General features: G+C 35.4%; 1 protein-coding gene across 1 annotated transcript; it reads right to left on the bottom strand.

Annotated features, from left to right (window-relative positions):
- Nucleotides 1-7,715: 7,715 nt before the first annotated feature.
- pdk2b (pyruvate dehydrogenase kinase 2b) lies at nucleotides 7,716-14,560 on the bottom strand. Its single transcript, XM_051136923.1, has 11 exons — nucleotides 14,291-14,560; nucleotides 13,618-13,759; nucleotides 11,418-11,489; nucleotides 11,118-11,302; nucleotides 10,826-10,915; nucleotides 10,651-10,728; nucleotides 10,493-10,569; nucleotides 10,296-10,394; nucleotides 9,046-9,156; nucleotides 8,834-8,947; nucleotides 7,716-8,567 (listed from the first exon to the last, which is right to left on the bottom strand). Exons 1-11 carry the CDS (start codon nucleotides 14,406-14,408, stop codon nucleotides 8,424-8,426), a joined length of 1,230 nt encoding a protein of 409 aa, XP_050992880.1. The 5' UTR covers nucleotides 14,409-14,560; the 3' UTR covers nucleotides 7,716-8,423.
- Between the last annotated feature and the right edge of the window lie 972 nt (nucleotides 14,561-15,532).

Raw genomic sequence — 15,532 nt, 5'->3', positions numbered from 1 at the left:
GGGAGAACGGATTAGAATTGTTTAGTACATAGTCATTTTTCATACTATTACAGCGAAATCCAAAAAGAGAAAGAAAATGAGGAAAAGAATGCAGCGACTGAAAAAAAGCTCTTGCCATAGATTTTCTTATAACGTCACGTTAAGCTTTGTTATGCTAGGACTGTCTGAAAATAAAACATGAAGGAAAATCGACAGCTCGTTCAGTCAAACAGATGGGTAAGCTTTATTTGTAGGACAGCCATATGATTTGAAATTATTTATTTCAGTCTTTTTGAGTGGAAGTTCCTCAACCGGAAGTGGCACCTATAATTCAAAACGCAGTAGGCTTGTCAGGAATTTCCTGTCAAAGTGTGTGACTTCTGATGCATTAGTTGCTAGTTACGTAAATGACAACAAGAACAAAAGTAAATGTTAAAACTATCTATGTATAAAGATACAAAGATTTGTGTTTATTATGACAGTAATGAACTGAAATTATTTCCAACATTAGTTTGCAACAGTATGTGGCATAACCAGTGTTGGGGAAAGTTACTTTTAAAAGTAATGCATTGCAATATTGAGTTATTTTCTAAAAAGTAATGTTTAATTACGTTACTTAGTTACTTTTTATAGAAAGTAATGCATTACGTTACTTTTGTGTTACCTTTTAAATCTGGGCAGGGCTTGCTTGTTTGTTTTTAATATAAAAAGTTCTATTTTTGGCACCAAAGCCTTTTCACACCAAAAGCCTCAGACTTTGAGAAAAAGAAATTCTCGTCTGTACAGTAGACCGCAGAAGAAAAAAACTCTTCAGCAATAAAAAAAAAAAAAAGGAAAACAAATGTTAGATTATCTGAAGTAATTTTTGCTTATTAGTATGGTTAAATTGGATCATCAAAGGTCGGCAGCAAAGACATTGATTAATAAGATGGTATTAAATGCATAAAGGATATTTGTATTATTTAACACATTTAATTATTGCAGGTTTGCATCATATTCTGAGTTGAATTTCACTGTTTTCATTCATTTTGAGGAATACTGAATCTGTTTTTAGTGAGTGAGATGAATTAATGCATGTTCACATTTATTCTAGAACTAACATCTTACTCCCGATTTCTCTCAACATCGGGACAGGAGAGCTTATAATCAATAAATGGGGGGGAAAGTAACTGCCGTTACTTATTTGAAAAAGGTAACTCAGATATTTTCTTGTCAATTAAGAAGTAATGCGTTACTTTACTAGTTACTTGGAAAAAGTAATCATATTACGTAACTTGCGTTACTTGTAATGTGTTACCCCCAACATTGGACATAACGACCTGTTTTTGTCTTTTTGTACAGTTAATATAACTGAATGCAACACGAGAAGTTGTGCTCTTACATTAAAAATAAAGAGATTCTGACTGTGGCACACAGTGTTTCCCCAATTTGTTCAAGTAGGTACCTCAACAGTGTTTACTTTGGGATAGTGCTTTTCTGGTCCATCCATTTCTCGACTAACTAACTAGTTGAAGGTGTGGTTGATTTGAGGAGTTTGAGAATGTGCCTCCAAGAACAGGGCTGGGAAACACCAATGTTTCACCGATGCATCAGCTTGTTTTATATGGTTTTCCTACTACGTACATATTTACAAGTACACCATGTTCTTAATCACGTAATTACAAGTGCATTATGTTCAGTATTTTACTGGAACAATTGCTCAGATTGTTTGCGATAACCACAACTTACACATTGATGAGTTGATATGAGATTTATTTAATATTACAAAACTCAAACAGCAAAGGTCCATTTAACAATGATAAACAGTGTGAACACAACACTGAGTGTATACATTTTGTGGTCATTCATAAAGCAATCAAACACAACAATACTGTGCTATTAATAGGTGCTTACATAGATGTTTTTTTCTCATATAATAAGTGTTAATCACGCATCAAGTACGAATTCAAACCATCATCCAGCCTCGTTAAAGAGGAAAAATACATTTTTGGCCACGTCCTCCCGTATTTTGACTTTTCTGACCTCTGAAATGTCTCACTTCTCACTCATCCGAGCTACTTTTCTTCTGTCTTCGGCATTTCTTTCTTGCAATACATACACTTTTCTCCACCTGCTTTTAGACTTAACTTTTAACTCTCATGCATCTAATCTCCTCTTGCCCCTCCAGGCCATAACATGCACGGCCTCTTCATCCCTGAGCTTTTGCTGAAAAACACCAACTTCAGCAGCACCATAGTAATTTTTTTTTTTTTTATAACTATGGAATCTATTATTTTGCATTTTCAATTTTGGCTGCATGCAGTTTAAGTGTTCCCAGACAACAGTACTAAAAGAGCATTGGAAAATGCTGTCACTGGTCCCCAGTTCAGTAGGGAATACGAGCATTCGCAATGGTGTGCTATCTTGGCAATCTCTTGAAGGCCTTTGTCATATTGCTGGTGGTTCACGTTGCAACCTTGAATGCAGCTAAAATCAGCAGCCCCTTGCTTGGGACGCACCAGTCGTCAGCTCAGACTTTGAGAAAAGTAAATTCTCATCTGTACAGTAGACCGCAGAAGAAATAATGTCAACTCTTCAGCAATAAAAAAAAAAAAAAAAAGGAAAACAAATGTTAGATTATCTTGAGAAATTTTTGCTTATTAGTATGGTTGAATTGGATCATCGAAGGTCAGCAGCAAAGACATTGGTTAATAAAATGGTATTAAATGCATAAAGGATATTTGTACTTTTAATCAATAAATGGGGGGGAAAGTAACTGCCGTTACTTATTTGAAAAAGGTAACTCAGATATTTTCTTGTCAATTAAGAAGTAATGCGTTACTTTACTAGTTACTTGGAAAAAGTAATCATATTACGTAACTTGCGTTACTTGTAATGTGTTACCCCCAACATTGGACATAACGACCTGTTTTTGTCTTTTTGTACAGTTAATATAACTGAATGCAACACGAGAAGTTGTGCTCTTACATTAAAAATAAAGAGATTCTGACTGTGGCACACAGTGTTTCCCCAATTTGTTCAAGCAGGTACCTCAACAGTGTTTACTTTGGGATAGTGCTTTTCTGGTCCATCCATTTCTCGACTAACTAACTAGTTGAAGGTGTGGTTGATTTGAGGAGTTTGAGAATGTGCCTCCAAGAACAGGGCTGGGAAACACCAATGTTTCACCGATGCATCAGCTTGTTTTATATGGTTTTCCTACTACGTACATATTTACAAGTACACCATGTTCTTAATCACGTAATTACAAGTGCATTATGTTCAGTATTTTACTGGAACAATTGCTCAGATTGTTTGCGATAACCACAACTTACACATTGATGAGTTGATATGAGATTTATTTAATATTACAAAACTCAAACAGCAAAGGTCCATTTAACAATGATAAACAGTGTGAACACAACACTGAGTGTATACATTTTGTGGTCATTCATAAAGCAATCAAACACAACAATACTGTGCTATTAATAGGTGCTTACATAGATGTTTTTTTCTCATATAATAAGTGTTAATCACGCATCAAGTACGAATTCAAACCATCATCCAGCCTCGTTAAAGAGGAAAAATACATTTTTGGCCACGTCCTCCCGTATTTTGACTTTTCTGACCTCTGAAATGTCTCACTTCTCACTCATCCGAGCTACTTTTCTTCTGTCTTCGGCATTTCTTTCTTGCAATACATACACTTTTCTCCACCTGCTTTTAGACTTAACTTTTAACTCTCATGCATCTAATCTCCTCTTGCCGCTCCAGGCCATAACATGCACGGCCTCTTCATCCCTGAGCTTTTGCTGAAAAACACCAACTTCAGCAGCACCATAGTAATTTTTTTTTTTTTTATAACTATGGAATCTATTATTTTGCATTTTCAATTTTGGCTGCATGCAGTTTAAGTGTTCCCAGACAACAGTACTAAAAGAGCATTGGAAAATGCTGTCACTGGTCCCCAGTTCAGTAGGGAATACGAGCATTCGCAATGGTGTGCTATCTTGGCAATCTCTTGAAGGCCTTTGTCATATTGCTGGTGGTTCACGTTGCAACCTTGAATGCAGCTAAAATCAGCAGCCCCTTGCTTGGGACGCACCAGTCGTCAGCTCAGACTTTGAGAAAAGTAAATTCTCATCTGTACAGTAGACCGCAGAAGAAATAATGTCAACTCTTCAGCAATAAAAAAAAAAAAAAAAAAGAAAAAAAAATGTTAGATTATCTTGAGAAATTTTTGCTTATTAGTATGGTTGAATTGGATCATCGAAGGTCAGCAGCAAAGACATTGGTTAATAAAATGGTATTAAATGCATAAAGGATATTTGTACTTTTAATCAATAAATGGGGGGGAAAGTAACTGCTGTTACTTATTTGAAAAAAGTAACTCAGATATGTTCTTGTCAATTAAGAAGTAATGCGTTACTTTACTAGTTACTTGGAAAAAGTAATCATATTACGTAACTTGCGTTACTTGTAATGTGTTACCCCCAACATTGGACATAACGACCTGTTTTTGTCTTTTTGTACAGTTAATATAACTGAATGCAATACGAGAAGTTGTGCTCTTACATTAAAAATAAAGAGATTCTGACTGTGGCACACAGTGTTTCCCCAATTTGTTCAAGCAGGTACCTCAACAGTGTTTACTTTGGGATAGTGCTTTTCTGGTCCATCCATTTCTCGACTAACCTACTAGTTGAAGGTGTGGTTGATTTGAGGAGTTTGAGAATGTGCCTCCAAGAACAGGGCTGGGAAACACCAATGTTTCACCGATGCATCAGCTTGTTTTATATGGTTTTCCTACTACGTACATATTTACAAGTACACCATGTTCTTAATCACGTAATTACAAGTGCATTATGTTCAGTATTTTACTGGAACAATTGCTCAGATTGTTTGCGATAACCACAACTTACACATTGATGAGTTGATATGAGATTTATTTAATATTACAAAACTCAAACAGCAAAGGTCCATTTAACAATGATAAACAGTGTGAACACAACACTGAGTGTATACATTTTGTGGTCATTCATAAAGCAATCAAACACAACAATACTGTGCTATTAATAGGTGCTTACATAGATGTTTTTTCTCATATAATAAGTGTTAATCACGCATCAAGTACGAATTCAAACCATCATCCAGCCTCGTTAAAGAGGAAAAATACATTTTTGGCCACGTCCTCCCGTATTTTGACTTTTCTGACCTCTGAAATGTCTCACTTCTCACTCATCCAAGCTACTTTTCTTCTGTCTTCGGCATTTTCTTTCTTGCAATACATACACTTTTCTCCACCTGCTTTTAGACTTAACTTTTAACTCTCATGCATCTAATCTCCTCTTGCCGCTCCAGGCCATAACATGCACGGCCTCTTCATCCCTGAGCTTTTGCTGAAAAACACCAACTTCAGCAGCACCATACATTTTTTTTTTTTTTTTTTTAACTATGGAATCTATTATTTTGCATTTTCAATTTTGGCTGCATGCAGTTTAAGTGTTCCCAGACAACAGTACTAAAAGAGCATTGGAAAATGCTGTCTGGTCCCCAGTTCAGTAGGGAATACGAGCATTCGCAATGGTGTGCTATCTTGGCAATCTCTTGAAGGCCTTTGTCATATTGCTGGTGGTTCATTGCAACCTTGAATGCAGCTAAAATCAGCAGCCCCTTGCTTGGGACGCACCAGTTTTCAGCTCAGACTTTGAGAAAAGTAAATTCTCGTCTGTACAGTAGCCAGAAGAAATAATGTCAACTCTTCAGCAATAAAAAAAAAAAAAAAAAAAAAAAAAAAAAAATGTTAGATTATCTTGAGAAATTTTTGCTTATTAGTATGGTTGAATTGGATCATCGAAGGTCAGCAGCAAAGACATTGGTTAATAAAATGGTATTAAATGCATAAAGGATATTTTACTTTTAATCAATAAATAAGTAACTGCCGTTACTTATTTGAAAAAAGTAACTCAGATATGTTCTTGTCAATTAAGAAGTAATGCGTTACTTTACTAGTTACTTGGAAAAAGTAATCATATTTACGTTACTTGTAATGTGTTACCCCCAACATTGGACAAAAGTGCAGAGTTGCTTTCTTCCATTGATGACAATGAGGATGAGTCTTTAGTGACCGTAATAATGAGTGTGTTTGTGCATGTGTTTATATGTCTGTACAGTGTTGTGCTCTTACATTAAAAATAAAGAAATTAAGACTGGCATACAGTGTTTCAATTTGTTCAAAACCTCAAAGTGTTTACTTTGGGATAGTGCTTTTCTGGTCCATCCATTTCTCGACTAACCTACTAGTTGAAGGTGTGGTTGATTTGAGGAGTTTGAGAATGTGCCTCCAAGAACAGGGCTGGGAAACACCAATGTTTCACCGATGCATCAGCTTGTTTTATATGGTTTTCCTACTACGTACATATTTACAAGTACACCATGTTCTTAATCACGTAATTACAAGTGCATTATGTTCAGTATTTTACTGGAACAATTGCTCAGATTGTTTGCGATAACCACAACTTACGCATTGATGAGTTGATATGAGATTTATTTAATATTACAAAACTCAAAAAGCAAAAGTCCATTTAAGAATGATAAATAGTGTGAACACAACACTGAGTGTATACATTTTGTGGTCATTCATAAAGCAATCAAACACAACAATACTGTGCTATTAATAGGTGCTTACATAGATGTTTTAAGAAGTGTTAATCACGCATCAAGTACGAATTCAAACCATCATCCAGCCTCGTTAAAGAGGAAAAATACATTTTTGGCCACGTCCTCCCGTATTTTGACTTTTCTGACCTCTGAAATGTCTCACTTCTCACTCATCCGAGCTACTTTTCTTCTGTCTTCGGCATTTACTCTCTTGCAATACATACACTTTTCTCCACCTGCTTTTAGACTTAACTTTTAACTCTCATGCATCTAATCTCCTCTTGCCCCTCCAGGCCATAACATGCACGGCCTCTTCATCCCTGAGCTTTTGCTGAAAAACACCAACTTCATGACATTTTTTTTCCACTGTCACCCCAACATGGAGGACACCTGTTGAAGTGCTCCAGAAATTGTAAACCTAATTTCTGAATGTCTCTTCTCAAGGGAGATTTTTATGCATCATCTTTGGTTAGTAAAGTGCATATTTTTATTCAGAAATCAATATTATGTAACATAGTTTTTCTGTAAAATGAGAAAATATCAATGTTGCCATATGGCAACGCTGTACCACAGTGGAATTGAATTCCCCATTGGGATTTTTTTTATAGTAAAATCAATAATTTGATTGTAATTATTTATTTATTTGAAGTGTTTATTGTAGTATATGTGTATTTATGTATAAATAAGGAAATTATTTAGTCTTTGCAAAACATGAATACAACAATATTTTACGGAAAGGGCAATAGGAAAAGTGCAGAGTTGCCTCTTCCATGTGATGACAATGAGGATGAGTTAGCCTTTAGTGACCGTAATAATGAGTGTGTTTGTGCATGTGTTTATATGTCTGTATGTGTGTGTGGCAGATTTTGAAGAAAATTAAGACTGGATACATCAATTTCTAAAAGAAATGTGCATTTGAAAAGTAAATCATAATTTAATAGAAAAAGTAATTTTGGGCCATTTTCCATTGTGGTACATTGTTGACATATGGCAACATTGTTTTTTTTATTTGTATAATTGAAGCTATTTCATTTAATAAAAACTCATGTGAAAAAAATATTTCATGGTTAGAACATAATGCATACCATAGAGGGATATTGATGAGAAAATATCAGATTTATTTAATATTACAAAACTCAAACAGCAAAGGTCCATTTAACAATGATAAATAGTGTGAACACAACACTGAGTGTATACATTTTGTGGTCATTCATAAAGCAATCAAACACAACAATACTGTGCTATTAATATGTGCTTACATAGATGTTTTTTTCTTATATAATAAGTGTTAATCACACATCAAGTATGATTTCAAACCATCCAGCCTCTTTAAAGAGGAAAAAAAACATTTTTGGCCACATCCTCCTGTATTTTGACTTTTTCTGACTTTTCCACTTCTCACTCATCCCAGCTACTTTTCTTCTGCCTTCTGTATTTACTCCTGTGCAATACATACACTTCTCTCCACCTGCTTTTACACTTAACTCTGCTTCAATCAGATTCACATTCATCCAATCTCTTGCCCCTCCAGGCCTTAACATGCGCGGGACTCTTCATCCCTGAGCTTTTGCTGAAAAACACCAACTTCAGCAGCACCATAGTAATAACTTATTTTTTTACCAAGGAATCTACTGTTTTGCATTTTCAATTCTGGCCACATGCAGTTTAGGTGTTCCCAGACAACAGTACTCAAAGAGCATTGGGAAATGCTGTCACTGGTCCCCAGTTCAGTAGGGAATGCGAGCATTCGCAATGGTGTGCTATCTTGGCAATTTCTTGAAGGCCTTTGTCATATTTCCGGTGGTTCACTTTGCAGCCTTGAACGCAGCTAAGTTCAGCGGCTCCTTGCTCGGGACGCACCAGTCGTCAGCTTCCTGGGCGAATTTGTAATGGCGCAAGGCAGTCTGATTGAACACTGGAAGCTTCTCTACTGAGTCTGTGGACAGGGCCTGCGGGCAGAAGATCGTAGATTAATGATTGAAGACTGACGATGTAATGTCCAAAGTTAACAGGATGTTTTGCAGAGGTTACAAGCTCAACAAACAATGTTTGTATAAGCCAAACTCTCATTATGATTTGCAATCTTGCTGTTTGTTTAAAATTTCACCTAGAAGTGCAAAGTCAATGTTTACTCATTGTTCCAAAGGAACACAACTAGGCAAAAATCTGTTCATATGGATTTGAAACGACTATTTTATTTTGAGTTTCTCTTTACCTTCAGCTGAATTACAGCATCAGTGCCGTACCCCTCCATTGGATAAAGCTGGAGATCGCCTTGGAAGTAGCGTGCGTACAGACGGGAGATGGGAAGGCCGTAACCAAAGCCAGCCTGGGGGAATAACAGGCAGGTTTAACTTTCAGTTTTATATGAAAACACACACACACACCAGCGATTATGTAGTGTTAAAAAGTCTCCTATGCTCTTACCATTGGGGTTCGCTGATGATCACCAATAGTAGGTCTGGGTGCTGTCGAATACATGTAGCTGAAAAGTCTATCAGTCTTCCTGAAAGGAACACCACCGCCCCTGTCACAGATCTAGAACATGAAGAGTGAATGTTTAGAGAACAATGTCGTGTTTTGTGAGCCGCATTGCATCAGGTAATAAGTATGTGTGGGTTACATGACTAAGACTTAGGGATTGACTGTTGTGCATGTGTAAGAAGATAAACATAATCTTGCAAACACCGTTCTATTACCAGATGGATATAGCACTGCAGTTCAATATCTGCTTAGTTGCACTCTTTAGCCACCGGCAGGGCAAAGGTTAACAGTATCGTTAATACTAGTCAAAGCTGGTTTCCTTTTATGGCAGCAAATGATCTCGATCAAGGGTGGATTGAACATTAATCATTAAGGCAGTTTATATAACATTATTATCAGTTATCGCTGAATCTAGGGCGATGTGATAGTGTGAGGAAGGAACCAGTGGTTGAAAATGATTCATACAAGGCGGTGGTGGTGGTGTGACCTCATTTGTGACCCTGGACCAAAAAAACAGTCTTAAGTCGCAGGGGTGTATTTGTTGTACGGTTCTACGCTTACTTTTCTTTTTAGAAGCACAATCAAATTTTAGGAGCACCTTCTAATCAATAATCAAAAAATCTGATAAAAAAAAATTAGCCTTCCTAATACGAGGTGATTTTTTTGACCAATGTGAATTAAAGTGAAATTTTGTTTTTACCTTTGTAATGGCATTTTTCTAACTTTATTAAAAGTATGTCACCTTTTATGTCAATTTTAAAAAAATATATATTTTATAAGCTTTTTAAAAAATTCTAATAAAACAGAATAAGAACAAGTACAGTAAGTTACCAATCAAATGAAATCAGTATTAATAAAATAATTTTTCTTTTATGCCAAAAATCATTAGGATATTAAGTAAAGATATCTTGTAAATTTTCTGCTGTAAATATATCAAAAAATTAAGATTTTTTTTTTAGTAGTAACATGCATTGTGAAAAACTTCAACTTTAAAGACAATTTTCTCAATATTTAAATTTTTTTGCACCCTCAGATTTCAAATAGTTGTATATCATACATCAATGGAAAACGTATTTGTTCAGCTTTTAGATGTATAAATGTTAAATAGATGTATAAATCTCAATTTCAAAAAATTGACCCTTATGACTGGTTTTGTGGTCCAAGGTCACGTATTTAAACTTTAACTTGCGTACCTTGATTGACAGGTCCTCTCTGCCTAGAGCAACCATGACTTTGATTGGTGGCAGCGTGCTGCTTGTTTCATGATTCTCAATAGTAGCCCTCATTGCGTTCTTGAGTGGAAGAGACATAAAAATGACTCATTAAAATCTAAAACTAATTATCATTCCATATGCATATGTAGTATGCAGAAATAAAGTACCGTGCCTACCTTGAAGAGCTCAAAAACCATGTGGTAGAGATGAGAAGGAACGTAGGAAATCTCGATTGGTTGCGACTTGTTCTTTGCTGCAAAAGAGAATGAATGTTATAAAATGCAATTTAGTTGAAACATGATGGAACATCTATTTGAACACGTTTATTCCTCACCGTTTATCTCTCTAAGCTCCAGCTCAGGAGATCCGAGGTAATACTGCTCGCAGAGCATTTTAGCACACTCATATGCATCTAAAGCAAAACACGGGACATTAGTGTAGAATTTGCACTTGTCACTAAGGTAATATTTGCATCCCGAGTCGATAACAGTATGCACTCAAGCACTCACCTCTGATTACATTTGTGACGTCACAGCAGGAGTCAATGCACCCGATGCTGCTGGGATGTCCTGGATTTGTGGAGCCATCAAAGATCAGAGCTGAAGATAGAGGAGGAAATAAAAGGTAACAGAGGGTTAGAGGTGTACTACAGGCTAATCATTCTCTCATATCCAGTGAATAATTAACTCAAACTAGAGCAGGCCAGATTATTCAAGATCTAATGACCTGAAGTGCTGAGAAAGCGACTATTGATGCCAGGTATTAGGACTAGAGCAAAGATTCAGGACGAAATTGACTTACTGTGCTGGTTGATGAGCATGCGAATGGAGATGCGGTTCATGTAGAAGCGGTCCAGAAAGTATTGAATGTTCTGACTTGTCACCGGGTCTGCCCCAAACGCGTCTCGATACTCGATGACGCCCTGGGCCATGGTGGGTACCACATCATTGTGCCTGTTCCTGATGGTCACCAGAGTGTCCACGAATCTTTGGGAACAAACAGCAAAACAACTCAGTGAATCTTGTTGTTTTGTACTTTTTGATAATACTTCTGTACTATTCAGATAGATGCTAGATGATGTATGTAGGTTGAAGAACCTACTCGGCAAGAACTCTAGGGTCATCGGGACTCCTGTCTTGGAATTCCAGGATGTCCATCAGACTTTGGACAAACCTGAGAGAGTAAGAAAGAGAAGACAAAGGGAATGAAAGACTGTACACTACTATAGATTTTTTTTTTTTTTTTTTTTAAGTAATACCACTGCACAGTTGCACAATTACATTTTTGTGTCCAACATCACCATCAACATCACCATTAGAGTATTTAACATTATATAATTTAATAATTATTGAATAAAAAAATTACACATTACAATTTTACAAATCAAAGTAACCAAAAAAAGGTTATTACTAAAATTACTAATACTAAGTTTAAATTTAAAACATTAAAGCTAGTTTTAAAAACAGCATCTTACAAAAGCACATAACACAATTACTAGTGAAAAAATGAGGAAACAAAGTAACTTGCGTTACTTAATCATATAAATGAAAAATACTAAAACTAAATCTAAAATAAAATAAATGGACTAAATTAACTAAAATTATTAAAAATTGTTAAAAAAAATAAATAAATATGTATACATTTTAATTAATAATATCTAAATATTATATTAACATTTTTCGATATTAAAATATTATAATAAAATTTAAAAAAATAAATAAAATAAATAAATACTAATACTAACTCTGAATTAAAAAAAATAAAGCTAATTTTTAAAATAAAAACCTGATAGAATGTTACAAAAACACATGACGCAATTACTAAAACAAAGTGTTAGGGAAAGTTTTAAAAGTAATGCATTACAATACTGCATTACTTACTAAAAGTAACTAATTGCATTACTTAGTTACTTTTTATGGAAAGTAGTTCATTCTATTACTTTTGCATTACTTCCTCACCTGGGATGGGTTTGCTTATTTGTTTTTCTAATAACAAACAGAAAAAGGTTCAACTTTATTTTAAGGTGTCCTTGCTACAGTATAATTATACACTGTACACTTAAGTACTGAGTAATATTAATTGATTACTTGTATATGGTTAGGGTTAGGATTAGAGTTTGGTTTAAGGTTACTTGCAGGTAATTATGCATAATTGTTATTATAATAGTAAGTACATGTAACGTGTGTAACAAGGACACCTTAAAATAAAGTGTTACCCAAAAAAGGTATATATTTTTGGCAACTGTATGTATTTGTGCCACTGTAGTGAATACATGGGAAAAAGTAACTCAAATAAGTAAATTCAAAAGTTATGCGTTACTTTACTAGTTACTTGAAAAAGTAATCTGATTATGTAACTCACATTACTTGTAATGTTTTACCCACTAAAAATAAAATTAAAAATCTAATCCAAAATATTTAATAATAATATAATAGTATATAACCAATATTTTATCTTATAATTACTTCCGATTATTGTTTTAGATTTTTAAATATATTATCTATAGATATTCACTATAGATTTTTTTCCCTCATGTGCGTCTTAAATGTTAACTGCATTTTTCCATGAACTTCCCTTCTTGGTATTCTACGTGTAGCACACTAGAACGCACTGTTCCAAGTCAGTTCTAGAAAACAAGTCTGCACTACGCCGCACCTTCTCATATTTCACTTTCTGAAGTGAACCGCAATATCCGTTACATAAACGCACCCGCAGTCCAGTAAACAACAAGTGAGGGTCTGCAAAGGTATTTCAAGACAAAACAAAAGTCCATAGGCTCATAAGCGAGCATTTACAAGGAAAAATTGCGTTTTGAAATAAATATAGTAGGTTAAGAATCTTGCACCACAACTTTGATTTCAGACGGTCCAGAAACTAGTCTATAAACTACCGCAAAAGAAAAGTAATACGGATAAAAAGTGATATAATAAGCTGCTGCTGGAATGATTCCTAAGATTACAAGTTTAATCGACTCTGAACTTTAAACTGCTGATTGTGTAATGTACAGTAGCGGTGGCTTGTACTTCGAAAACACCGGGCTGGGGGACTAGGACAAAGTTCATCGCTGAGTTGGGAGGCGTGGGACGCATTACATAACGCACTCGCGTTAAAAAAAAATAAACCATTTTAATGGGTTAATATCTTCAGCAGTGTATTAGATCATAGACATACATGATTTATCTTGTTCGTTTGCGTCTGTTTACTCAAACTACAAGACAAATGGGACTGTTTCAAAGTTAGTAAAAAATGCTTTTTTACTTTTTTTTGTCTGATAACCCGGGACATCAGGAACCGAACTTACCAGCTGTGAACTAGCTGAACGGACTGAGTCATTATAAGCTGGTCCGGTAAAAGGTGGATTTCCTTCAGACTGTTGCTTAGTCTGACGGGGAGCTCTTGTCTGAGGAAAGCGAAAGATGTTTTCTCGCATGCATTTGTGGATCCTGCAAAACAACATCAGCTTATTGCTCACTCTGCGGTAATACAGTTAAACTAAAACTCAAATATTAAGAAAAACAACCATAGGAAACAGCAAACGTTGCTGCAAACAGCAATTACTTAATGACTTAGGCTACAAGTTTTGTTTTTAATCTGGCAGTAATTTCTGTAGAGGTGCACTATCTTATAACTAGCTAACCTTAATTTTTCTTAAATAAAACGCTAAACTTTTTGTGTGTAATGGATGTGTAAATACAATAGGCTAAAGTTGCAAATCTTAAGATCGTACGATAATCGCTCTAGGAGCGAAGTGTTACTATGGTTACCCCATCCAGCCAACGCGTTAAGCACATCTGTTTGAGCATTCACATTTCTGCTTTTTTAATTTCTAAATGAATAAGCCAATCCAAATGATTTAATGGCAAAAAGAGCATTGTTTTGGCGCAATACACATGCACTAAGTGTGCACCATCATCCTTGGAATAACAATAGGCTACTGCATTCAAAAATATTTTGCATGAAAATGTTAAACTTACCGAAATCCAGAAACTGCTTCATTGACAACGGCGATGGAGAAAATTTCGCGTAATAATCAATATGCTTGGGCGCATTCAGCATAGCAGCATTCCTCATTATATACCTTACGAACTTCATCTTGGAAGATCTAATTATCAGAACTTAAACGTTGTGTGTTATCTGCGTTCAAATCAAAGATGTAGCTTTTCCCTGGAAAGGTTTTCCGTATATCCTATATCGTGCAGTTCTTTATTCAGCCTGGGGCTCTCTTGTCTTGAGACCCCTGTTGTTGACAACTCTTTAAAGTTTGCGTTCTTGCACAGTGACACGCCCACGTCATTACGTAGATATCGATGGTGACCAATTGGAGAGAGGAAACAAGGACCCTTGTGTATGTCACCTCTCTGGATCGCGATCAACAAGCTTGCATCTACGTGATGTTTGTGCTACAATATGGAAAATCACACGATAGCATCACAAGTCGCCAAATAAAAAGATGATACAGCTGGACATTGAGGTCAAGCTTCACCCATCACCCAGTTGGACCCGAGTACAGGAATGTGTCATGGAGCGGTGGCAATGCAGCAGAATATATATATATATATATATATATATATATATATATGAGTTAAGATGCAAAAGCCTATAAATCCATCTGACGAATTTCTTTGAAATTAGCATTTGTTTCTGGCTATTTTGTATAGGTTTCTGTGTAAGTACTGGTACTTTTGATTGGTCTGAGGCTGGAATTTAGCGAGTTTGAAGTAAAAGTATTTGATGGATGTGTAATATGTTTCAGGAGCATTCACTCAGTAGCATTATCTCATTTTTGACCGAGATGGCTTTTTAGATGGTTTTGCATCTGAACTCTTCATATATACATACATATATATATATATATATATGTGTGTGTGTGTGTGTGTGTGCACTTGTTTTTGCTACTTTGTAAGGGACCAAATGTCCCCACAAGGATAGTAAAACCTGAAATTTTTGACATTGTGGGGACCGGTCTGCAGTCCCCACATTGTTAAAAAATGATTAAAAATAGTAAATGATGTTTATCTGAAAGTGTAACGATGCAAACATGTTTTCTGTGTGGGCTAGGTTTAGGGTTAGGGTTGGGTTAGGGGATAGACAATATCGTTTAGTCAGTATAAAAACTATAGAAGTCTATGGAAAGTCCCCACAATTCACAAAAACAAAAATGTGTGTGTGTGTGTATGTAAATGCAACTTTAAAGTATGTAAAATCACTAATTATTA

The sequence above is a fragment of the Labeo rohita genome, chromosome 19 (assembly GCF_022985175.1).
Source record: "Labeo rohita strain BAU-BD-2019 chromosome 19, IGBB_LRoh.1.0, whole genome shotgun sequence".
In the NCBI taxonomy this organism is placed as follows: Eukaryota; Metazoa; Chordata; class Actinopteri; order Cypriniformes; family Cyprinidae; genus Labeo; species Labeo rohita.
The sequence above is the reverse complement of the archived record's forward strand: the minus strand, read 5'-3'. Positions and strand labels throughout refer to the sequence as shown.

Excerpts from the sequence above, each read along its gene's own strand:
- pdk2b (XM_051136923.1), bottom strand. The coding sequence starts at position 14,408 with ATGAAGTTCGTAAGGTATATAATGAGGAATGCTGCTATGCTGAATGCG. Across the intron at positions 13,760-14,290 it reads GAAGCAGTTTCTGGATTTCG|GATCCACAAATGCATGCGAG; the intron begins GTAAGTTTAACA and ends GTTGTTTTGCAG. Across the intron at positions 11,490-13,617 it reads GTTCAGCTAGTTCACAGCTG|GTTTGTCCAAAGTCTGATGG; the intron begins GTAAGTTCGGTT and ends TTACTCTCTCAG.